At 39.9% G+C, this 25,481-nt stretch overlaps 1 protein-coding gene across 1 annotated transcript in view; it reads right to left on the reverse strand.

Annotated features, from left to right (window-relative positions):
• Positions 1–1,812: 1,812 nt before the first annotated feature.
• Positions 1,813–25,481, reverse strand: part of LOC124589813 — a 207,009-nt gene continuing 183,340 nt past the window's right edge. Inside the window, 2 exon segments of the mRNA XM_047131602.1 lie at positions 1,813–2,580; positions 16,786–16,907. Coding sequence (XP_046987558.1) covers positions 2,432–2,580; positions 16,786–16,907 — 271 coding nt within the window. The 3' untranslated portion in view covers positions 1,813–2,431.

A 25,481-nucleotide genomic window follows, 5' to 3' on the forward strand; every position in this document is an offset into this window, starting at 1 on the left:
CTAAGGCAAATATTACGGTGAAAACCATGCTTCATATGCCAGTAGAGAACTTGGAACAATCATCTACTTGTTTGCACATAGCACAAATAAATAATTACTACATATAATGACATAATATTTTATATGAGAATACCATGCCATCCACTAGAGAGACTGAAACAATTATAGCACAGAGACGACATTTATCTTTCAAAATGCCATCCTTACTGAACAGCTGTAAATACAGAAATGCATCACAGAGGAAAGTGGACAGCATTGTCGAAGAGTTTTCTTTCATAGGTGATACAAACATGAATGTGTTGCTATTGGAATGAAATAAAAAACTTTGGTTAAATATAAAACATGTTCTCTGTACTTCACTGTGTTCCATACACCCTGTTGTAGATGAGAACCTTCTAGGGTGTGAAATTAGACAAATTATACATTAAGAGATATCAAACTTATTCTAATTAGGAACAGTTGTTTCATATTACGAATGTAAAAACTAAAGTATGCAACAGATCACATAAAGGTGAAACACTTTGGCAGAAGAATCACAAGAGGTTACCAAACAAGCCAATTTGTCTTTACAACTAAACCTTTTAAATTTCAAGAACTTATAACAAAGGGGTAAATCAGTTCTTATGCGATGAAGCAGCTGTTAACAGTCCCTTTTAAGATGGCAACAATTAAATTTTGCCCACCTTCACAGAAGGCCATGTCAGGCAGAGGGGTAATTATGTTATGCAGCTAAGATTAGAAACGACATAAGTGAGAACAGAAAACAGTGCAAGAATATTTGCTGACTGTGGTCGATGATTTCTATCTATATACTTGTGCAAGCAGATCTGAAATTTGCATTAGAGCCTCATTTATGATACTGGTGGGTTTTCAAATCAAAAGTACCAGTAATTAACAGACTTTGATCTACAGAATTTAGCTAAGACAAGAGATTAACTTTGATAGAATCTCAGTAAGACAGTTCTGAGTTCCAAAAATCTAACTAAGTCATTCACTGCACTGAAAATGAATAGCTCCAGATGTGTAATTTACAGTACACAGATATTTATGAACAGAAATATGACAGCTGTGAAAATCAAAATACTACAAAAACTACTGTGAGTTTACAAACATCTAATTCACATAATGCAGAGATTGATAAATTTTTCAATGACTTCTAATGAATGGCAAAGAGTTTCTTCTCTGAACTACTAACTAAATATCAACAACAAATAACTGGAAGTTCTAAATCAACATCTTGAAGGAAAGGGAACTATCATGATGACTTCTTGTTAGATAACTACTTCATAAGTAATCACAAATAAAAATCTATAATATAAACAAACAAACACACACACACACACACACACACACACACACACACACACACACACACACACAAATCTTGCAACAAAAGCTTATACATCTTTTTCAGTCAGGTATAATGGTCACAGAATTGTGCTATAAGAATGTTACACAAAGTAGATCTGTTACACAATTCTACATACTTGAATATAAATGTTTTTCTTTTGTTACATATCAATATATATATGTGGTGATTCGAACTACATCCATAAAAAGAAACTGTAGGTTTATTAAATGAAACACATGACATGCAAAGATTTGCTGTAAATGCTGTGAAAAATAATAAAAAATGTGTCTATGATAGAATAGTATCCATACTGTGGCAGTTCAATATAATTACAACACACACTTAACATTTAGATAATAGTAACAGTTCATTAAATGCACCAATTATTTTATTTTGCATCACAGTTATTAAGTTTGCTTCTGATGAAAACTGATTCCATCACAAATATTTATTTAAAAAAATACCAGTCATCATCTTTATTGTGTACAGAAAGGATTTTTTTTGTAAACTACAGGTGGCATAGCTTATATATTTTGAAATATTTTACTCACAAAATGTTTTAGTTAACTGTTAAAAATATAACACTTCACAAGATTTTAAAACAAACTGCCACCTATTGTACTTCTTTGGCTCAAAATTCATTATAGACAAGTTGGAAGGAAAATACAGACATCACTGCACAAAAAGAGATAGTAATTCAGTAGGGAATAGTTTCATCCCTAATATAATCTGAACAATGTGTTCAGACAAAGAAGAAAGAAGGTGTGACAAAGAAAATGCTGTGAAATACACACATCATCATGAAAATCTCAACTTAGCTTCATTCTAATATCAATGTAAAGGTAACATAGTCTTAAAAGTATGACATGGATATAAAGAACAAATAGCTATACACTGGCTTACAAAAATGTAATGTAAATAAAACATGACAGAATTTACATTCTGTTATGAAACTCAACAAATTTAAACATACACAATATGTGAACATATCCATATCCAGCTGATGCAGCTTCAAAAGTCATTTCCATCAGGAAAGTTTGATTACTGTGTAATGGCATTAAGAGTGCCACTCTTTTTTTGTCATATGACTTCCCAGTCCTCATCTGGTGCCACCTGAGAGTCCTGACTCTTTGATTCTTGTGGCTGTAATGACAGTTTTACAGTCTTTGGTCGATGCCTCAAAAGAGACCCCTTCTTCTCAATAGCCCACAGATCGTCATTCACAGAAGCTGCAAATTCAATTGTATCAACATATTTCTCTCACTAACAGTTCATGCACAACCTTATCACATATTTTAAAGATAAATACCACTAAAACTCATCAATTTTCAGGATCAATGTAAATTCTAAAATTTGTTCTGACATAAATTGTCTTTTTGTTGTTGTTGTTTATGTCAGAGAATCCAAGAGACCCGTGATTGCTACGATAAATCAGACTGCCAAAAAAATTAGTCTCATTATACACAAAAAGAAATGTTTTATATGAACCTTGTGAACAGTTGTGTGATGAAATATGAAATAATAATGAAGCTGGAAATTGGTAAAAAACAGAGGAAATGTTGTGAAAGGACTGAGAGGTAATTGATGTTTGTTGGCTTTAGGGTCACTGAAAATAGATGAAATGGCTGGAACTAAGAGAAAAAAAATAGACTAACATCTGTGAAGAACTTCACGAATATTTCCCAAATTTCTTAATTTTTTTTAACAACAACAAAATATATGTGACAATATGTTCTGATAAAAAGTTGTTTATAGACAAATTACATAAGGGCACCATCATCTTTCAGCTAGTTTCAAATACATATAATTTCCATGAGAATAAAGCTACATATCAAAATTAAATATTGCTGTATCCATTTTATAAATTAGCAAGCCGTTTATCTTGCTGTAGTATAATATTTTCATTCCATAAATGTTTTGTCTTTTATTTTACAGCTATTATTTATTTATTTATAATTCTGTCGCACCAATATCTGCATTTTCTCTCATCTGGTTGAAAGTGCAAGGAGACACTTCCATTTCATTTCACTTACAAAAATGGGCACATATCCACATCAAAATCTTTTTGTTTTCACATTTTGTTTTTCATTACACTTCACTGCTTGATCTGGCAATTTGTCAGTTAATGGATCTTGGTGGGGTTTATTGGGGGGGGGGGGGGGGGGGGGGGAAAGGAGAAATGTGTGCACTTATGCATGTATGAAAGTTGAATGCTGTGTCACATGTATGAAAGTTGAATGCTGTGTCAATATTAATTAAAGAGTGTAAAGCCAATAGTTAAGAATAGCTCTATTTCTAAAGGTATGTGTGTCCATACTTATGTGTCATTATTATATATATATTTTTTTAACATTTGGGAAAGAAATTGTATAAAATACCCTGCACAAGTTAAAGAAAAGAAAAGAAAATTAAAGGCACTGTGGACAGCGCTAGTCAGCCACTTTAAGAAGTTACTGTCTGTTCCAGTGAGGGACAAGCAATAGTCTAATAACCTTGAACATTCATAGCCAGTCTTTGCTAAGCATTTTCAAAGTTGGTTTCATCTCATTAGTCATTACTGAACAATCTGTATTAATACCACCCTGTGTAAAAATAAGTTAAGACTCCATGGAGTCTACACAGCTTCATGACATATTTTATGAAAAGTAATGGGCTATGTGAACTGCAAACTAAATCAATGAGTGTGTAGTTACAAAAATAAATATGCATTCATTGAAATTAAAATATCAGCAGCACTGTTTTGTTTATACACAAATTTTACTAATATCTCTTTGCTCACCAAATTAACTACAGAGAAGACATGCAATAAACTTGACCAACAAAACATCTTCCCCAAAATGTGAGATACAACACCAGAAGAATTCTTTGAGATGTTGATTGATTGCTGAGATAACCAAAGAGATCCTAAAAGTCAACCCTAGAAATCAGAAACATGATCACAGTCAGCAGAGTTATCAGCTTTTAACAACATAATGAGTTTTATGATTTCTTATGAGATGTGCTTTTGAAACTAATGTCTGTCAAAAGGATAAACACCCTCTGTTTGAGTAAACCTAGTGCATCTTTATTTAGTTATTTACTAGGAACGTGCAATGTTTGTTGCCAAAGCCAGTAAGTAATACTGAAACTGGTGGCCAGTGATATAAATGTGTCATATCTTTTGCTGCAGCTATGTTATGGTAACCCAATTTCGCTTTCATCTCTGCATTTGTATGTTTGCTGCTTTGTAATGCCCTAGACAGTTTTTGGTTTATTGTTAGGGTATTTTATTTTTCATGTGTATTCCATATTTTGCTTTTATGATAACATACTGTATGATGGAAAGAGTATATGGAGGGTCTGTACAAGGGCGATGTACTCTAGGGCAATATTATGGAAATGGAATAGGACGTAGGTGAAGATGAAATGGGAGATATGATACTGCATGAAGAATTTGTCAAAGTACAGAAAGACCTAAGTCGAAACAAGGCTCCGGGAGTAGACAGCACTCCATTAGAACTACTGATAGCCTTGGGAGAACCAGCCCTGACAAAACTCTACCATCTGGTGAGCAAGATGTATGAGATGGGTGAAATACCCTCAGACTTAAAGAAGAATACAATAATTCCAATCCCAAAGAAAGCAGGTGTGAAAATTACCGAGCTATCAGTTTAATAAGTCAGGGCTGCAAAATACTAACATGAATTCTTTACAGATGAATGGAAAAACGGGTAGACATCGACCTTGGGGTAGCTCATTTTGAATTCTGTAGAAATGTTGCAACCTGTGAGGCAATACTGGCCGTACAACTTACCTTAGACTCAGGAAACACAAACCTACACTTCTAGCATTTGTAGACTTAGAGAAAGCTTTTGACAATTTTGACTAGAATACTCTCTTTCAAATTCTGAAGGTGGCTGTGGGTCAAATACAGGGAGCGAAAGGCTATTTACAATTGGTATAGAAACCAGGTGGCAGTTATAAGAGTCAAGGGGTATGAAAGGGAAGCAGTGGTTGGGAAGGGAGTGAGACAGGGTTGTAGCCTATCCCCGATGTTATTCAATCTATATTTTGAGCAAGCAGTAAAGGAAACAAAAGAAAAATTTGGAGTAGGAATTAAAATCCATGGAGAAGAAATAAAAACTTTGAGGTTTGCTGATGACATTGTAATTCTGTCAAAGACAGTAAAGCAGGTGATGCTGAGGGAATCAGATTATGAAATGAGGCACTTAAAGTAGTAGATGAGTTTTGCTACTTACGGAACAAAATAACTGATGATGATTGAAGTAGAGAGGATATAAAATATAGACTAGCAATGGCAAGAAAAACATTTCTGAAGAAGAGAAATTTGTTAACATCGAGTATAGATTTAAGTGTCAGGAAGTCTTTTCTAAAAGTATTTCTATGGAGTGTAGCCATGTATGGATGTAAAACATGGATTATAAATAGTTTAGACAAGAGGAGAATAGTAGCTTTTGAAATGTGGTGCTACAGAAGAATGCTAAATATTAGATGGGTAGGTCAGGTAACTAATGAGGAGGTACTGAACAGAATTGATGATGTGGTGTCACCGCCAGACACCACACTTGCTAGGTGGTAGCTTTAAATCGGCCGCGGTCCATTAGTACATGTCGGACCCGCGTGTCGCCACTGTCAGTGATCGCAGACCGAGCGCCACCACAAGGCAGGTCTCGAGATACGGACTAGCACTCGCCCCAGTTGTACGGACGACTTTGCTAGCGACTACACTGACGAAGCCTTTCTCTCATTTGCCGAGAGATAGTTAGAATAGCCTTCAGCTAAGTCCATGGCTAAGACCTACAAGGCGCCATTAGCATTATATTGCATTTATCTAGAGAGAGTCTCACTTGTATCATCAAGAACGCTGTATACAAATGATGGATTAAAGTTAAGTATTCCAGCAGCTACGTACTTTTCTTTATAGCATTCATTCCGTATCCTGTTTCAGACCTAACGCCCGCCTGCGTGAGTTAGCGCGTGCATCTTGGCCGCCTCTTTCAATTAGTGTGCATAGTGTTGGCAAGTCTGCCGACACTACAGATGAGAAGAGGAATGTGTGCAATTTGACTAGAAGAAGGTATCAGTTGGTAGAACATGTTCTGAGACATCAAGGGATCACCAAGTTAGTTTTGGAGGGCAGCGTGGAGGAAAAAATCGTAGAGGGAGACCAAGAGATGAATACATTGGGCAGATTCAGAAGGATGTAGGGTGCAGCAGTTGCTTGGAGCCGAAGAAGCTTGCACAGGATAGAGCACCATGGAGAGCTACATCAAACCAGTCTCTGTACTGAAGACCACAACAGCAGCAGCAGCAGCAGCAGCAGCAGCAGCAACAACAACAACAACACATCAAATTATGGCTTTCTGGATGATTACTAAACTGAAAAGACCATGTATATATTTACTCACAATATAAAAGTCTTTTAATAACAAAATATCATCAACTGATATATTTTTGTAATCCAGAGCATTTGACTGCATGCATCACGATACCCTTTTAGAAGATTAAAATTTATTGCACAATTTGACCAGCCAGCTATGTGGAGATTCACAATGAGGCCCCTTTCAAACTCTCTCAGTTGCTAATAACACTGTCTTAAGTGAGTATGCAGCAACTCTATATTCTCCACAGTCATCACTTAACACCAGACACTGTTCATATCACTCAACACTAGACTCTGTTCACATCCCCCCACCCCAGGAGTTATTCCAAGTAAATAGGGCTTTGTGAGTGTAATGAAGTACTTGTGTAAATTAGTTTTACTTTTAAAAAAATGGGATGTTGGCCATTATAAATTAAATCCTCTCTTGGCCTAAGACATTATTTTATTTTTATGTAAACCACTGTAAATATACCTGTACATGTTTCATAAATGTGAACTGACAAAGTGTGCATGAAATCGTTTGATTTTTCTGGAGTATCCAAGACAAACAAGATTTGTACCTCTGCTAAAGAAAGGTGACACAGAAAAACAGGTAATTACTGCCAAAGTCTCGTTGCTTTCATCTTTCTGCAAAATAAGAGGATCTATTATGAAAGATGGCACATCAGATTACTTGAATAAATATAACATCCTCAATGAAGTAGTTTCTTCCGAAGCAGCAGAAAGTCAGACTCAGTCATTGCACAGTTTACAACAGTATCCTTGTTGCACTTGATTATGATGAATTTGTCACAGGCACATTTTCAGATATCTTCACAGCCTTTGATGATGTTGACCATAGCATTCAACTATGAAAGCTAGGATCATTTGGAATAATGAAGGGTTCCAATAGTATTTGGAAAATTGTACAGAGGACAGAAAATCATTTCTCATATAAACTGATTTTTTTTGTGAAATGTTTATAAGAAGCAAAATACATCAAAATAGCATTTCCTCAGCACACCATCTTAGGACCGATGCTGTCCTTGACGTAGATCAATAACTTTCCCCATAATATTAGACTTTGGGGTGGGAATCTGTTTGCTGATTGTTATAAAGCTCAAGGATTTCTACAATTGTCAACTTGCAATAAACTAACATTGAAGACACGGTAAACAAACAGCAATAATTTCTGCTTAAAGCGGGAAAATAATATTGTAATATTAAATTACAAACACAAAATCTTTATGATAAATATTGACTGTAAACTATAGTGGATAAACACACAAAGACACTAACAAAGAGAATGTTGCTACCATGTTATTTCCTTAACCATTTCGCGGGTGCATTTTTTGTAGTAACTCAGCGAAGACAATTTTTATGCTGCCCTATTGGAAATGTGATCAATTGACTATTTTTTGACAATTTTATTTTTGTGATTTAGGACCAAAAACTATTGTGGTTATCACCATGGCACCTTTGTGAGGTATTAAAATTGGTGGTACATGGATTTCCCACTTCCCTTTTGTGTGCTTTTATGTGTTGCCATTACATGTAAAAAAAAAGGGGGGGGGGGACAATCCTTGAAACGTTATCACACAATAAAGGTATTAACTGATACAGGTCACAATAATGTATATTGCAGAAGTGAAGAAATGTGTTCTAACAAGAATGTGTTCTAACATACAGAAACTGATTGTTGCAGCAGTTTTCATACATCTGTGCAGTGTACTACCACAAGATGCCAGGCATAGATAGAGGGGGTAAAACGTATTCCCAAAAGCTTTGGGCTACCCCTAAATTGGTGGTAAGTGTGCTTCCCAAGGGCCACAAATGACAGATTAATTTTGTGGTAAGTATACTTCCCAAGCCCCTTCCAGATACTACATCGGTAGTAACCATACTTCCCAATAATCATTAAAACACTGTTGTTTCGTGGGACACATACTTCCCACAGGCCTGAAGGCTATATTTCCCAACAAACAGCTGGTGCAGTAGAAGGCCATGCAAAGGAGCCCGGGTTCAATTCCCAGCTGGATCAAGATATTTTCTCTGCTCAGGGACTGGGTGTTGTGTTATATTCATCACCATCTCATCCCCATTAACACGCAAGTCGCCGAAGTAGCGTCAACTCAAAAGACTTGCACCAGGCGACCAGTCTACCCGACAAGAGGCCCTAGCCACACAACATTTCATTTCATGGGCAAGTATATCCCCCACGGCACGCAGAAGGGTTAAAGAGTAGTGTCACCAATTTGTAACAGATATGGCCTTGTAACAACATAATATTCTTACATACATTCTGTCAATTCTTGGCTACAAATTTTATTTTTTCTATTTTTTTTCTATTTTTTGTGATCCAATACCCAGAACGTAGATAAAATTTTTCCACTACAGAAAGAGACCATGAGAATTGGAACCTAAGATCATATGCAAGCACACTGTGAACAAACAAACAACTATTTCACGTTCTAACTGCACCATGTAAGTACATCAACTAATCTGGTATGGACATTAAGAACAGCATCAGTATTTGTTACAACAGCAGCAGCATTCATCATAATGGAACAAGTGTCAGGTTTAACTTACATTTACCAAAAAAACTAAACAAAGCACAATTCTCTATTTGAGAATAAAATTGTGCAAGGGCGTGCTGAAAGGTAATACGTCCAAATTTTTTATGTTAGAATGCTTTTAGCTTATTAAAATAAAACACATATTATGAACATTTTACATTTTTATTCTTCATGTCTATGTATTTGCAGCCCTCTGCTGAACTGGTCGCCCAACTGTAGCATGCAACATGGTTGTGTGCGATGTAACTATGGCGATGCGTGAGAAGCAGTATGTTGTAAGCCACTTTCGAGTTCAAAGAGTTCCACACGTGGAGCACCCTCTCTTTGAGCATGACAATGCTAGACCACATACCTGTGCTACAACACCTGCAACACTCCAATGCCTTGGGTTCACTGTCATCGATTATCCTCCATACAGTCCTGACTTGGCCCCATCTGATTTTCACATGTTTCCAAAACTTAAAGAACACCTTTGAAGACTTCACTTTGATACTCATGAAATGGTGGAAGGAGAGGTGAGGTTATGGTTCCATCAACAATGTCATACATTCTACAGTGATGGTAGGTACAAACTGGTATCTAATTGGTAAAAATGGGTTTGTCGACAAGGGAGACTATGTTGAGAAAGAAATATGTAGGTATGAATAATAAAGATGTTGAATGTTAATGATGTTTGGTTTAATTGGAAAACTTTATGAGTGTTCACATAAAAAATTTGGAGGCATTACTGTTCAGCTTGCCCTCAAACAATAAATTAAAGTCAGTCAAACTTCAGGTATTTAAAAAGTCAAAAAGCATACCATGAAATATTTCCCTATTGAGAATTATTTTAAAAAACACAGGAGTACACATTGATAAAAAATACTAACATATGCTACAGCTGGTTCAGTATAACAAAGTGATTGTTAGCTGGCTAGGGGAGTCAACCATTGCAACATTGAGTTTGATCACTCCTCCCGTTCTGTTCAATGTTTCATATCACTGACTGCTCAGCTTGCTACCGGTTAAAGAAAGAAAAAATTAATCCTAGGTTTAAGATATTTTGTTGTTTTCTCTGGGAGGAACTTACAAGTTTTGAAAGTCAGCATTAGTATTTTTCTTCTTTTAAGTACTTCTATTGATAGTATAGGAATCCTGTTCCTGGAGGTAAATATTAACCAAAAATTCTATCTCCATGTAATGTAAAATCAAATGGTATTACTATATGATATTCCACCAATCAATCAGATTCACATTATAAGCACAAAAGCCTGATCATAATGTCAGTCTGACTACAGACTGTAACACAGTAATTTTAAATGCTGAAAATAGTATTCCAAATCATTAATGAAAAATCTCATATAAAGAGGTGAAACAAATACTAACAGAGAGATAGAGGGGCTGGCCAGTACTTACCTCAGCTCAGTACAGCCGATAGATACACAAAAAACAGAACCGAAAAATTTACGTTCCCACCTTTCAGAACAAATGTTCCTTCATCAGGGAGGAGAGAGGGGAAAGAAAGGGAAGAAGGGAAAGTGGATTCAGTTACTCATAACCCAGGTCATGAAGCAACAGGGAAAGGAAAACAGGGAGGGTAGCAAGGATGGAGGCATGGTTGTCAGAGGGAAGCCAAAGATATTCTACTGTAAGTACTGTGCCAGCTTCAAACCAAAGAGGATGCATACAGAAGTAAAGAGGTATACAGTATAAAGATAAACACAACTATGTAGGATGAAAAGATGCGTGAATGGCTAAAGAGGAAAGGGAAAGAGGAGAAGACTGAGGAGTAAATGGGAGTGAGGTTGTTTAACGTAGGTTCAGTCCAGGGGAATGGCGGGATGAAAGGATGTGTTGGAGTGCAAGTTCCCATCTCCGCAGTTCAGAGGGACTGGTGTTGGGTGGGGGAAGCCAAATGGCACATACGGTGTAGCAGGTTCCTAGGTCCCTAGAATTATGCCGGAGGGCATGCTCCGCTACTGGGTATTGGACATCTCCTACGCGGACAGTTCGTCTGTGTCCGTTCATGCGCTCAGCCAGTTTAGTTGTTGTCATACCGATGTAAAAGGCTGTGCAGTGCAGGCATGTCAGCTGATAAATGACATGTGTAGTTTCACACGTGGCCCTGCCTTGAATTGTGTATGTTTTACCAGTAGCGGGGCTGGAGTAGGTGGTTGTGGGGGTATGCATGGTGCAGGTTTTGCAGCGGGGTCGGTTACAGGGGTAGGAACCGCTGGGTAGAGAAGGTAGTCTGGGAATATTGTAGGGTTTAACAAGGATGTTACGGAGGTTAGGGGGGGGCGACGAAAGGAAACTCTGGGTGGTGTGGGGAGAATTTTGTCAAGGGATGATCTCATTTCAGGGGTTGACTTGAGAAAGTGATATCCCTGGCGGAGTAATTTGTTGATGTATTCGAGGCCAGGATAATATTGGGTGACAAGGGGGATGCTTCTGTGTGGTCTGGGGGTAGGAACATTGTTGTTGGACGGGGAGGAATGTATTGCTCGGGAGATCTGTTTGTGGACAAGGTCTGCAGGATAGTTGCGGGAGAGGAAAGCACTGGTCAGGTTATTGGTGTAATTGTTGAGGGATTCATCACTGGAGCAGATACGTTTGCCACGAATACCTAGGCTGTAGGGAAGGGAACATTTGATGTGGAATGGATAGCAGCTATCAAAGTGAAGGTACTGTTGTTTGTTTGTGGGTTTGATATGGACAGAGGTGTGGATGTGCGCTTCAACAAGATGAAGGTCAACATCCAGGAAGGTGGCTTGGGTTTTGGAGAAGGACCAGGTGAAATTCAGATTCGGAAGGGAGTTGAGGTTATGGAGGAAATTAAGGAGTGTTTCTTCACCTTGAGTCCAGACCACAAAGATGTCATCTATAAACCTATACCAGGCCAGGGGAAGCAGCTGTTGGGTCTCCATGCAGCCCATGAAGAGGTTAGCATAGGACGAAGCCATCCTGGTTCCCATGGCCGTTCCCCTGATTTGTTTGTAGGTCTGGCCTTCAAAAGTGAAGTAATTATGGGTTAGGATGAAGTTGGTAAGTGTGATAAGGAACGAGGTTTTTGGAAGATCTTCGGGTGGGCGTTGGGAGAGGTAGTGCTCAAGGGCAGAGAGACCATGGGTATGTGGGATGTTTGTGTAAAGGGATGTAGCATCTATGGTGACAAGAAAGGTTTCAGGTGGGAGAGGAGTGGGAATGGATTTGAGGCGTTCTAGGAAGTGGTTTGTGTCTTTGATGTAGGATGGTAGTGTGCGCGTGATAGGTTGGAGGTGTTGGTCTACCAGAGCTGAGATACGTTCTGTTGGGACTTTGAAGCCTGCTACAATGGGACGGCCAGGATGGTTCTGTTTGTGGATTTTGGGTAATAGGTAGAAGGTAGGAGTACGGGGCTCAGGTGGAGTGAGTAAGTCTATGGAAGCCGTTGTGAGGCCTTGTGAGGGACCTTGGATTTTTAGAATTTTCTGCAGCTCAGTCTGGATGGAGGGAATGGGATCCTGGGTATCAGCTTTGTAGGTTGAGGTGTCGGAGAGTTGACGCAGTCCTTCTGCCACATACTCCACACGGTCAAGTACCACAGTTGTTGAGCCTTTATCCGCCAGGAGGATGACAATAGAGCGGCACGGGATTCAGCTGGGGTGATGTTGGGGGTTGTCGGGATGTTCTTCAAGAAGGACTGGGAGGCAACACTGGATGTGAGGAATTCCTGAAATGTCTGCAAGGGATGGTTTTGGGGGAGGGGAGGAGGATCCCTTTGAGAAGGCGGTCGGAACTGTTCTAGACAGGGTTCAACACTGGGGCTAGTATTTGGGGGCTGTGTTTGGGTAGTGAAGTGATATTTCCAGTTGAGGTTCTGGGTGAATGAGAGGAGATCTTTAACCAGGGCAGTGTGGTTGAAATTAGGTGTGGGGCTAAAGGTTAAGCCTTTTGATAGAACAGATGTCTCTGGAGGAGAGAGGGATCTGGATGAGAGGTTTAGAACTGAATTGGGACTGGTGATATGTGGCATTTGACTGTGGTTATAGTTGAGATTTGGTCTGTGTGGGGTATGTGCTGGGATGGGGAGATAGAGTAGGGTGGCTAGGCTAGGTTTGTTGGGTATGAGGGGGGTTTGTTGAAGGTTCTGTTGTGGTTGGTGTTTGTGAGGGATAGGGAGAGGGACCCCACTTCTTAGGTGTTGCACTAGCACTATGGATAGTTTTTTCAGGTGGTGTGTGGCATGGAACTCAAGTTTGCAGCTGGCATCTAGGATGATGTTCCTGAGTGTGTTCTCCAAGCAAGGGTTTAAGAGGTGGAGGACTTTGAAGAGAGATAGGAGCTGTTGGGAGTGGTGGTTACATGAAGTAGTGTAGAGATTCAGCACAAGTTGGGTAAGGGCTAAGGATTGAAGGTTCTGGAAGTCCAGGAGAGACTGGTGGAAGGAGGAATTGCACCCAGAGATGGGAACTTTTAAGGTAAGTCCTTTAGGGGTAATTCCAAAGGTTAAGCAGGACCGGAGGAAAAGTATGTGGGATTGCAGTTTGGCTACGGTGAATGCATGTTTCCGAAATGAATGTGAATAATGTGGTATAGGATTAGGGTACATAGTGGGTAGGGAATTTAAATAACTAAAGTTAAAATAGTAATCATAAGAAGGAATAAAACACGGAGGGAAGGACGAGAAAGAAAGAAATTGTGTTGGTAATGTTCAATACCAAAGGAAGACCACTAAATAAGAAAAATACGGAAAAAGATGACCAGACCAAGCAACTATGTCCATATCAGGGGAAAAGAACACACGTTGCTCAAAAACTGAGATCGCGCGTGCCACAAAAGAGATCACGCGTGACGCAAAAAAGATCGCGGGTGACACAAAAAAGATCGCGGGTGACGCAAAAAAGATTGCGGGTGATGCAAAAAAGATCGCGGGTGGCGCAGAAATGTCACAAAAAAATTTTCCTGTGGCAGAGAAAGATAGCCAATGGCATAACATTATCGCCAGAAACATGAAATCGACGGAAGTGTCATCTAAACACTTTCTCTTCTTCAGTGTTTTATATATACATAAATAAATAGTTTCGTCTCCAACTGTGCTAGTTTCATTTTCCTCCTATTATCTTGTTCCGTTTATAGTCCACTTCTCTTTTTTTATTTATTGGTTTATTTATTTAACATTCCATAGTTTTAACGTTTGTTATTTGCTGTTCTCCAGCCAACAATCACTGGCAACAATCTCTTCCACACCTACCAGTATCATCCATTTCCGTCGATTTAGCTGCAGAAAATCCAAAAAATCCAAGGTCCCTCACAAGGCCTCACAACGGCTTCCACAGACTTACTCACTCCACCTGAGCCCCGTACTCCTACCTTCTACCTATTACCCAAAATCCACAAACAGAACCATCCTGGCCGTCCCATTGTAGCAGGCTTCAAAGTCCCAACAGAACGTATCTCAGCTCTGGTAGACCAACACCTCCAACCTATCACGCGCACACTACCATCCTACATCAAAGACACAAACCACTTCCTAGAACACCTCAAATCCATTCCCACTCCTCTCCCACCTGAAACCTTTCTTGTCACCATAGATGCTACATCCCTTTACACAAACATCCCACATACCCATGGTCTCTCTGCCCTTGAGCACTACCTCTCCCAACGCCCACCCGAAGATCTTCCAAAAACCTCGTTCCTTATCACACTTACCAACTTCATCCTAACCCATAATTACTTCACTTTTGAAGGCCAGACCTACAAACAAATCAGGGGAACGGCCATGGGAACCAGGATGGCTCCATCCTATGCTAACCTCTTCATGGGCCGCATGGAGGAGGCTTTCCTGAAGACCCAACAGCTGCTTCCCCTGGTCTGGTATAGGTTTATAGATTACATCTTTGTGGTCTGGACTCATGGTGAAGAAACACTCCTTAATTTCCTCCATAATCTCAACTCCTTTTCGAATCTGAATTTCACCTGGTCCTTCTCCAAAACCCAAGCCACCTTCCTGGATGTTGACCTTCATCTTGTTGAAGCGCACATCCACACCTCTGTCCATATCAAACCCACAAACAAACAACAGTACCTTCACTTTGATAGCTGCTATCCATTCCACATCAAATGTTCCCTTCCCTACAGCCTAGGTATTCGTGGCAAACGTATCTGCTCCAGTGATGAATCCCTCAACAATTACACCAATAACCTGACCAGTGCTTTCCTCTCCCGCAACTATCCTGCAGACCTTGTCCACAAACAGATCTCCCGAGCAATACATTCCTCCCCGTCCAACAACAATGTTCCTACCCCCAGACCACACAGAAGCATCCCCCTTGTCACCCAATATTATCCTGGCCTCGAATACATCAACTCCACCAGGGATATCACTTTCTCAAGTCAACCCCTGAAATGAGATCATCCCTTGACAAAATTCTCCCCACACCACCCAGAGTTTCCTTTCGTCGCCCCCCTAACCTCCGTAACATCCTTGTTAAACCCTGCAATATTCCCAGGCTACCTTCTCCACCTAGCGGTTCCTACCCCTGTAACTGACCCCGCTGCAAAACCTGCACCATGCATACCCCCACAACCACCTACTCCAGCCCCGCTACTGGTAAAACATGCACAATTCAAGGCTGGGCCACGTGTGAAACTACACATGTCATTTATCATGCTGACATGCCTGCACTGCACAGCCTTCTACATCGGTATGACAACAACTAAACTGGCTGAGCGCATGAACGGACACAGACGAACTGTCCGCCTAGGAGATGCCCAATATCCAGTAGCGGAGCATGCCCTCCAGCATAATTCTAGGGACCTAGGAAGCTGCTACACCGTATGTGCCATTTGGCTTCTCCCACCCAACACCAGTCCCTCTGAACTGTGGAGATGGGAACTTGCACTCCAACACATCCTTTCATCCCGCCATCCCCCTGGACTGAACCTACGTTAAACAACCTCACTCCCATTTACTCTTCAGTCTTCTCCTCTTTCCCTTTCCTCTTTAGCCATTCACGCATCTTTTCATCCTACATAGTTGTGTTTATCTTTATACTGTATACCTCTTTACTTCTGTATGGATCCTCTTTGGTTTGAAGTTGGCACAGTACTTACAGTAGAATATCTTTGGCTTCCCTCTGACAACCATGCCTCCATCCTTGCTACCCTCCCTGTTTTCCTTTCCCTGTTGCTTCATGACCTGGGTTATGAGTAACTGAATCCACTTTCCCTTCTTCCCTTTCTTTCCCCTCTCTCCTCCCTGATGAAGGAACATTTGTTCCGAAAGCTAGGAACGTAAATTTTCGGTTCTGTTTTTTGTGTATCTATCGGCTGTACTGAGCTGAGGTAAGTACTGGCCAGCCCCTCTATCTCTCTGATAGAAAATGGTATTCCATTGATTAAATGTTACCTTTTGTGAAAATCTTTACAGATAGTAAATGGCAGCATGTAAATCGGAGAATACAATGGATATGGATCTAAAACAGCTGTACGACATAATGCAGTCATTAATTCAGACAGTAGTAAAAATATCTTACCTGTAAGAGCACTCACAGCTCCAGGTATCCTTTTCCAGTAATCACCAACATAATTGGAAGGTGATATGCCATACCGCCTGTACACACTGCCTCCTGGATCCAATGCCCAAACAGCAGTCCCACTGTCACCAACATGGAAAAATTTGAAATAAATTGTGTGTAGGTGATTTTTACATAACTTCTGAAAGATAAAACTCAAATTTCTAGACTGAAGAATTTTAAAGTCAAAGACGAAGCATGCAAATATATTGGAAATGCCACTCCACTAAGTCTGAGCAACAACAAGTGCCACCAACATTCTTTTTTCAAGTTAATTTGATTAGAAAAGTTCTCAGAAACGAATGGAGCATAGTGACAATAAAATTTTAAGAAAGTCCTGAAATGTTATTGCAATTAAATCATTTTATTACTGACACAGAAAATCCATTCCTAAAACGAATTTATCTCTAGACATATTAAAATATACCACTGTGAAACAACTTTATGGAAAGGTGACAGGAAAGATATAATCAAATTTTCACTCTGCAGCTGAGTGTGAGCTGATACGAAATTTCCTGGCAGATTCGAACTATATATTGGACAGAGACTCGAACTCAGGACCTCTGCCTTTCATGAGCAAGTGCTCTACCGACTGAGAGAATAACTTCTGATGAAGTTTGGAAGGTAGGAGATGAGGATGTGGCAGAAGTAAAGCTACAGAGATGGGTTGTGAATTGTGCTTGTGCAGCTCAATCGGTAGAGCACTTGCCCACAAAAGACAGAAGGTCCCAAGTTTGAGTCTAATAATTATTGTTCAATTTTCTATGGACTGTTTTTCCAAAACATTTGATAAAATAATGCACTCAATATCTATCAGGAAAGCAAGCCTTCAATGATGTGGATGAGTCAAAAGTATATTTTAACAAAGTGAAGCAGTTGTTAGAAACTGCATTAATAATGAACTATTCTTAAATTGCTATAAACTATTTGCAGTGAATCATTCTAAATTATGCTAGTAAGATTAATAGGAAATCTGCTAATTTGGAAAAGAAGTTGCTGCTTCCTCAGTTGTATTAAATAGCTGACATTTATCTCCTATCATAAGACTAATATATACGTGATCACATTGGGGCTTACAATAGAAAAAAAAAATGTTACGTGAATGAAGTAAGAACAAAGGCATATCTGACATAATCACTGTTACTTATCATGCAGCTAACAAGCATTTTTAAAATCTTGAAGCTAATTAAGGAGAAAGTATGTTTTTTTTTAAATTTATACCGATCCTCATATTCTTGCTTTATGTTTGCTAAGATTTTGTTAAATACCTTTGCAGCAGAATACAGACACCCATTATGGACATTAGACAGTGAGGCAAAGTGTACCTGAATATTTCTATCTACACCCAAAAACTGTACAAATTGTTGGTGGTGGTATATTTCTTGTGCAGGACTGAATATATAGTGTTCATCTGAAATTATCTGCAATGTTACTGGCAGTTTCTTATGTAACTGTTTCTCAAATGGCATTAGTTATTGCACTCACAAAATCTGCTAAAAGAGGGGCATCTTCAAACTAAACCTATTCCCCATATGCACCATGGGATGCTGAGTTTCAAGCAATTGCTTCCCAAGGTGAACCCTGCACTAATAAGTTGTTTATCGACCTCACAATTGTGAATCAAAATGTTCACTTTCAGAAAATACACTGGAGCTACTGTTTTCTTGGTAAACTGGAAAACATATGCTTGTCTGTGTTCCCCCAAGATTGCCTTCCCATTTACACTGGTCGCGTATGGTGACAGTACATTCCCCTTCAGGTTCAATTCCCAGTCACCACCGTGTACAAAAATCTCTTCAGCTGGTAATGCTGTTTGTTGTCGATAGTCACTCAGCAGGAAACTTTTCTGTCTGGATGCCTTTTACTTGTTTGGATTCTCCATCGCCAGGTTTCCCTTCCAGAAACTCTAACACCTTTATGCTCCCTTATAACCCATCTGCGAACCTGGCTTGGGATGTGCCATCTATTTCCAGGCTCTTATCTCCTTGCATCTAGATGCAATGTCCCTTTTTTGCTCGGCCCATTTCAGTCTCTTTAAGGAGGGTTGTTAAGCAGAAATACGGACACCTCCATGAGAAAGCTATTAATTGCTGTTTAGACCACATTCCTGGTAATGGTCATAAAAACTAATGGCTCCCTCCAGCTTTGTGGAGATTTAAAATCAACAATCAATGCCTGGGCACAAGTGGAATCTACCCCATACCACATCTAGAGGACCTCCTCACAAAGCTGGTCAGAAGTGATTATTATTCTAAGATCTACCTTGCCGATGGGTATTTGCAGATCTTGATGGATGAGGAGTTGCCAAACATCATGGTTATCAATACTTCCTTTGGCCCTTTGTTATCTCTTCCACTCCAGCAACCCTCCAGAGGTACCTGGGACAATTACCCAAGTCCATACCTGCTTGCACTAACTACATCGATGACTTAATTGTCATGGTGACGATGCATCAGGACCACCCTTTGTGGCCTATTTACTTCATTGTGTGACACAGGGGACTAGTGTCGCTTATACAAATGCCAGTTTGTAGGAGCAAGTGGAATATCTCGGACACTTGTTCAACAAACAAGGGATCTAGCCCACTGACCACAACTTCGCACTCTGAACCACTACTCTGCCCATAAAACTTACAGGAGCTGCAGACCTTTTTTGTTAAAGGTTATTTATTATTCTAAGTTCCTCTCACAAGTGGCTTACATTAAGCATCTGCTAAACCAGTTGTGGAAGAAGAGTATTCAGTACAGGTGGATGGCTGCCTGTGAACACACTTTCAAGAGTTTAAGCATATGCTGCACTCGGTACCCAGCCTTGCACCCTTTTACCCATCATGTCCACTAGTTTTGGCCATGTTTGCCTCTTTGTATAACATTGGTGCAGTGATGGTGCATGGGAATGATGATGACACTGAGCAACTATGAGTAGAGATGTTGACACCTGCTCAAAAGAATTACTCACACATAGAAAAGGAAGCTTTAGCTATTACATTTTCAATTAAGAAGTTCTGTATTTGTTTATTCTAGACTAAATTGACACTCATTATGGACCATAAACCACTGGTTGTGCTATTTGGGCCATGGTCCCAGCTTGCAGAGATGACAGCACAACATCTCCAGTATTGGACACTTTTCCTCAGCTACAAGCCCACTGCACAACATGCAAATGCGGACACTTTATCTTGCCTCCCCACAGCACCAGATCTGGTCTTTGAACAGCAGGAAAGCTACTGTTTTCAAATAAATCTGGTGCAGCAGCACACCTTGGACAGGTTTCCTGTTGCAGCCACTCAAATAGCTGCACACACACACACACACACACACACACACACACACACACACACTAGGACCCTATCTTATAATATGTGGTCCATGGGTGCCACACACATTTTCCAGAGAGCACCAACACAGAGCTCCGGGTCCGGGATCGCCCCTCCTGCCATCTGTCAATCACCACCAATGTTCTCCTGCTTAATGCTGATATGATTACTCACTGTGTCATCATCCCGAATCTCCTGCCGTAAGTTTTACAACTCCTCACCAAGGGCATTGGGTATGTCATGAATGAAAGCCCTCATTAGGCAACATGTCTACCGGCTGGGACTGAACGACGACATGGAGGCCATAATGCATGGCTGTTCTGCATGCACCTGGCACCAGGCTGTTCTGCCCCAAACTTTTGCCCTCTGACCACCCCGTCATCTCAGGTACCACATTCATTTGGACTGGCCCCTTTCTGGGTTCTAAGTCGCTAATTGTTACGAATGCTTACTGTAACAACCATTATGTAATCAGCATGAACTCCACCACAATTGACACTACAATTGACACACACACCCAGATTCTTGGCACAAAGGGCTTCCCCAACTACTGCATTATACAATGGGCCCAAATTCATGGCAAACACTTTTGAACAATTCTGCACCTCAAATAGCATCAAACACTTATTTAGATTTCACCCATCCTCCAAGGACCAAGTACAATATATGGTGCAGATGTTAAAACAGAAAATGTTAAAAAGGGGGTGAGAAACACCACCAACACAGCTGTTCCTGAGTACATACAGAGCCATTCCTGTCCACAACCATAACCCAGTGCAGCTTCACCATGGGCGGCAACTGTTTACTCTCTGTCACCTCAGCTGTTTGGGGCCAATGACACATGGATGACAACTGCGTTGGTTATCATGCATGGGCAGTGCCTGATGATGGTTAACACCCTGACAGGTTTGAAGTACCGTCATACTGACCAATTCCATCCACGCCTCCTGACTGCACCACCGCTGCTTGCTCAATCGGACCTGCAAAGCCAACCCTTGATGGTCTCATGATTGCACATGTACATTTTGCACTACCAAGCACTAGCGGTGGTTCCAATGGAAGCAGGCATGGTGTAAAAGTTTTACCACATCCTCTGCACCATCAGCCGACATCACCTGTGCCACCGCATCCCAGCTCATTGCCGAACACCCTCAGTTCCTCCCAGCAGCCAGTGGGCTTTAATGCCAGGACACCAGCTGTGCAACAAATTCACCTTCCAAAGCATTTTTCATGTCGCTTCTGGTCCTATGCACACGTTCCTGTAGGAAGGGATCTGGTTGGCAGATAAAGAATCAATGAAAACCTCTAGGTGGCACTGCTGGCTACAGAGCCACGTGCAGCTTGCCAGGCAGTGAGTGCCCACTGCTGCCCCTTAAAGCTAGCAGCACAGCAGCTCTGTCCTCAGCCATGATTGCGGTGCTCTCATGTATTATTCTCACTACAAATCACTGTTTGGTTTTGGAATTTGCTATGCCTTAGGTTGTCAATTTGTATTGTTCATTTGAACTTGATATTCCAGTGTCAGTCTTCCTCAGATGGTGGTGGTGGTGGTGGTGGTGGTGGTGGTGTGTTCGCACTAGACAGCTCACTGTTAATGGCCTTGGATGGTTTTCCAGTTCTGCAGGTTATTGAGTCATTCCAGGTCTTGTCAGATTCAAATTACATTACTATACCCACTTCATATCTGCATTTGCGATCCAAGAACAAGTAATGGATTCTCAGCAACATTTTATGTCATCCTTCATCACTGGTCGGAGACTAGCAGCAGTCGTACTAGGGAATTACTAATCCAGTCACAGGCTGGTTTGTACCACATAAGAAAAGGTTGTTTTGGAGTAGTGGCATGACCAGGAAGCATGGACTGCTGACAGATGGTGCTACACTGTGTTCAGCAATGAATCGCAGTTCTGCGCTATCCTAGATGACCATCATTATCAGGTATGGCTGTGACCTGGGGAAAGGTCTCATTATTCCAATTTTTTGGAGAGGCACGGTAGTATTACTCCTGGTATCATGGTGGGGGTAGCCATCATGTATGACGTCAGGTCATGGCTGGTAGTGACTGAGGGAATGGTACGCCATGGACACCATGTATCTTCATGTGTGACCTCTAATTGTGCTGCAATTTTTCAACAGGTCAATGAATGATCACACACGGCACATGTCTCCATGAGCCATCTGCAATGATGTTGAGATACTCCTGTGGCCAGCAGGATCCCTAGATCTGTCCCCAATAAAACATGAGATCAGCTAACACTTCAACTCCATCCTCAAGTTAGTAACAAGGACCAGTTACAACAGTTCTGGGCCAGCTTGCCACAGAAGAAGATACAACAGCATTATGACACCGTTCCCAACCAAATCAGTGCATGCATCCAGGCCAGAGGGGATGCTATGTCATACAAATAAGTGGCCTCATACTGTCAAGTTCTTAGTTAATTTTGATTTGATTGTGTAATCTCTGAAACAACAACAACACACTCCCTCTCACACCATGAATTATTATTCTGTTTTCTTTTCCTCTTCTCTGTGCTTCACTTTTTTGTCACACAGTGTATTTGTAACCAGAAGGTCAATTATGGATGCTAAGTTATTAGCATCTCTTGATGTACATCTGATCAATCATGGCACATCAAAAGTGTAAAGGACATTTATGAGGTTGTTACTGATTTCATCTGTGTCATTTATGATTGTATTCATATCTTCACATAATATAATCTTATTTTTGGGAGCTCGTACTTTGTCAAGTACTTCGGATAATTTATTAAGAACTGGTGTCTACACTAGCATAGGTGACTATCATAAACAAAGAATGGTTAATTTTTTTTTTTGTAAATGCCAATCCATGTAAGTTCAGTATCTGACATTTCAATGTGTTTTATTGCCAGTATCTGTGGCCCTTGTCATGTCTGACTTTAAACTGCATTTAGTTTTTGTTAATGGCATACATGTATGACCTTTTGCCCTTTATACAAGTTCTTCAATAACAGCTTGTTCTTTCATACAATTAATAGTTCTATGTGTTGTATTTCTGTTGTCTACACCAGTGTTGTGATACGTACTACGGTATAACATTTAAAACAGCAGTCTTTGTATCAGTCCTAGAAATAGCAATGGAGCGCATTTAATACTAAGTATAGAACGCTGCATAAAGCTCAAAACTGATTGCAGTCAAATTTTTGGGGTACATCTAACTATATACTTAAAGCAAAGGCTAATGGGAAATGGAGGCGGTGTATTTGCCACAATAAACAAGAAACTCAAATCTACAGAGATAAAAACTTAAGCCACATAAAAACTTAAGCCACTAGCAGAATCGTCTGTGAAAGACTTGGTATCAAAGATGGGCATAAGCCTGTAATTAGACCTTTCTATCGACAACCAGACTCACCCAAGATGTAGGGAAAAGTATGAAGTAGGGAAAAGTATGAAGTAGGGAAAAGTATGAAGTAGGGAAAAGTATGAAGTAGGGAAAAGTATGAAGTAGGGAAAAGTATGAAGTAGGGAAAAGTACGAAGTAGGGAAAAGTATGAAGTAGGTAAAAGTATGAAGTAGGTAAAAGTATGAAGTAGGTAAAAGTATGAAGTAGGTAAAAGTATGAAGTAGGGAAACATATGAAGTAGGTAGAAGTATGAAGTAGGTAGAAGTATGAAGTAGGGAAAAGTATGAAGTAGGGAAAAGTATGAAGTAGGGAAAAGTATGAAGAAGGGAAAAGTATGAAGAAGGGAAAAGTATGAAGAAGGGAAAAGTATGAAGTAGGGAAACATATGAAGTAGGGAAAAGTATGAATGCTCCCCAATATTACTGTCACCAATTAAGGAGACTTTAACCATGCAGTAATCAAGTGGGATAGTTACAGCTTTGTAAGAGGCAGACATGACAAGGCACCCTCAGAACTTTATTAAATGTGTTTTAGAAAACTACCTGAAACAGATAGTTTGGGAAACCATTCATGATGAAAATATATTATACTTGGTAGCAACAAACAGATCAGACCTCTTTCAGGATGTCCATATTGAAACTGGTGTCCATGAACATTTAGCAGTTCTTGCAAAAAATGGTTATTAAAGTACAAAGGGCAGTTAAAACAAATAGGAATAGTTACTGTTTAGTAAGTTGGATAAAGAGGCAGTCATGATACATCTCAAAGAGGAAGTCAAACCATTTTCCTTTGGGCAGGAGCATGTAGAGGAACTGTGGCTCAAGTTCAAATGACTAGTTGACCATACACTGGATATGATACGTACCTAATAGAACAGTTCATGGTGGGAGAGACCCTCCATGGGTCAATGTCAGGAAAGTTCTAAAGAAGCAGCAAATCTTCCTTGATAGGTGTAAAATGCAGCTTAGGGCTCTATACAGAGAATTACTGGATTAAATGCATATGGCTATCAAGAGGTCAATGCGAGAAACCTTCAACAACTGCTACAACAGAATACTGTCAAAAGAGCTCTCACAAAAACCAAAGAGATTCTTGTTATATGTAAAGGCTGTCTGTAGCATCAAAATTATAGTCTAAACACCCAGATGACACAACAATTATAAAATTAAACATGGCTTCAGGCCCCAGAATTTGAAGCTGAGTTAACACACAATTTAACCATAATTTATTGTAGATGTTTTTGTCGAACAAATAGCTGTGCCCAATGGTCAGAAAAAAGACACAGGTCATGCTTACCTAGAAGAAGGGTAACAAAAAAGAATCACAAAACTATTGTCTAATCTCATTGACATCCATTCGTTGCAGAATCCTAGAACATATTCTGAGCTCAAACTTAAAGAATGAGCTACTCCATGCCAACCAACAAGGATTATGGAAATATCAAGCGTGTGAAACCCAGCTTGCGCTTTTCTCACACAACATTCTGAAAGACTTCTGAAAAGCATTTAACTTAGAACACCACCTACTTTTATTCACAAAAGTATGGTTGTACGGAGTATCAAACAAAATTTGTAAGGAGAGCTCAGGCATTTCTTCTCAGTCGGAATACAGCATGTTATACTTGATGGAGAATCATTGATAGAATAAAAATAATGTCAGATCTGCACCATTAGAGGTGTACTGGAGTCCTAGTCATTCGTGTTATATATTAACGACTTGCCAGACAATACTAATAGCACACTTAGTCTTTTTGCAGACGGTGTAGTTATAGATAATGAAGTACTGTTTGAAAAAAAATCTGCAGAAATCTAAATCTGCATAAATATTCAATCAGATCTTGACAAAATTTCAAAGTGATTCAAAAACTGGCAACTCGCTTTAGGTGTACAGAAACAAAAATTATGCACTTCATGAAATAATAAAAAAATTAAAAAAATGCACTAGCTTACGGCTACAGAG

Source organism: Schistocerca americana, chromosome 2 (assembly GCF_021461395.2).
Source record: "Schistocerca americana isolate TAMUIC-IGC-003095 chromosome 2, iqSchAmer2.1, whole genome shotgun sequence".
Taxonomy (NCBI): domain Eukaryota; kingdom Metazoa; phylum Arthropoda; class Insecta; order Orthoptera; family Acrididae; genus Schistocerca; species Schistocerca americana.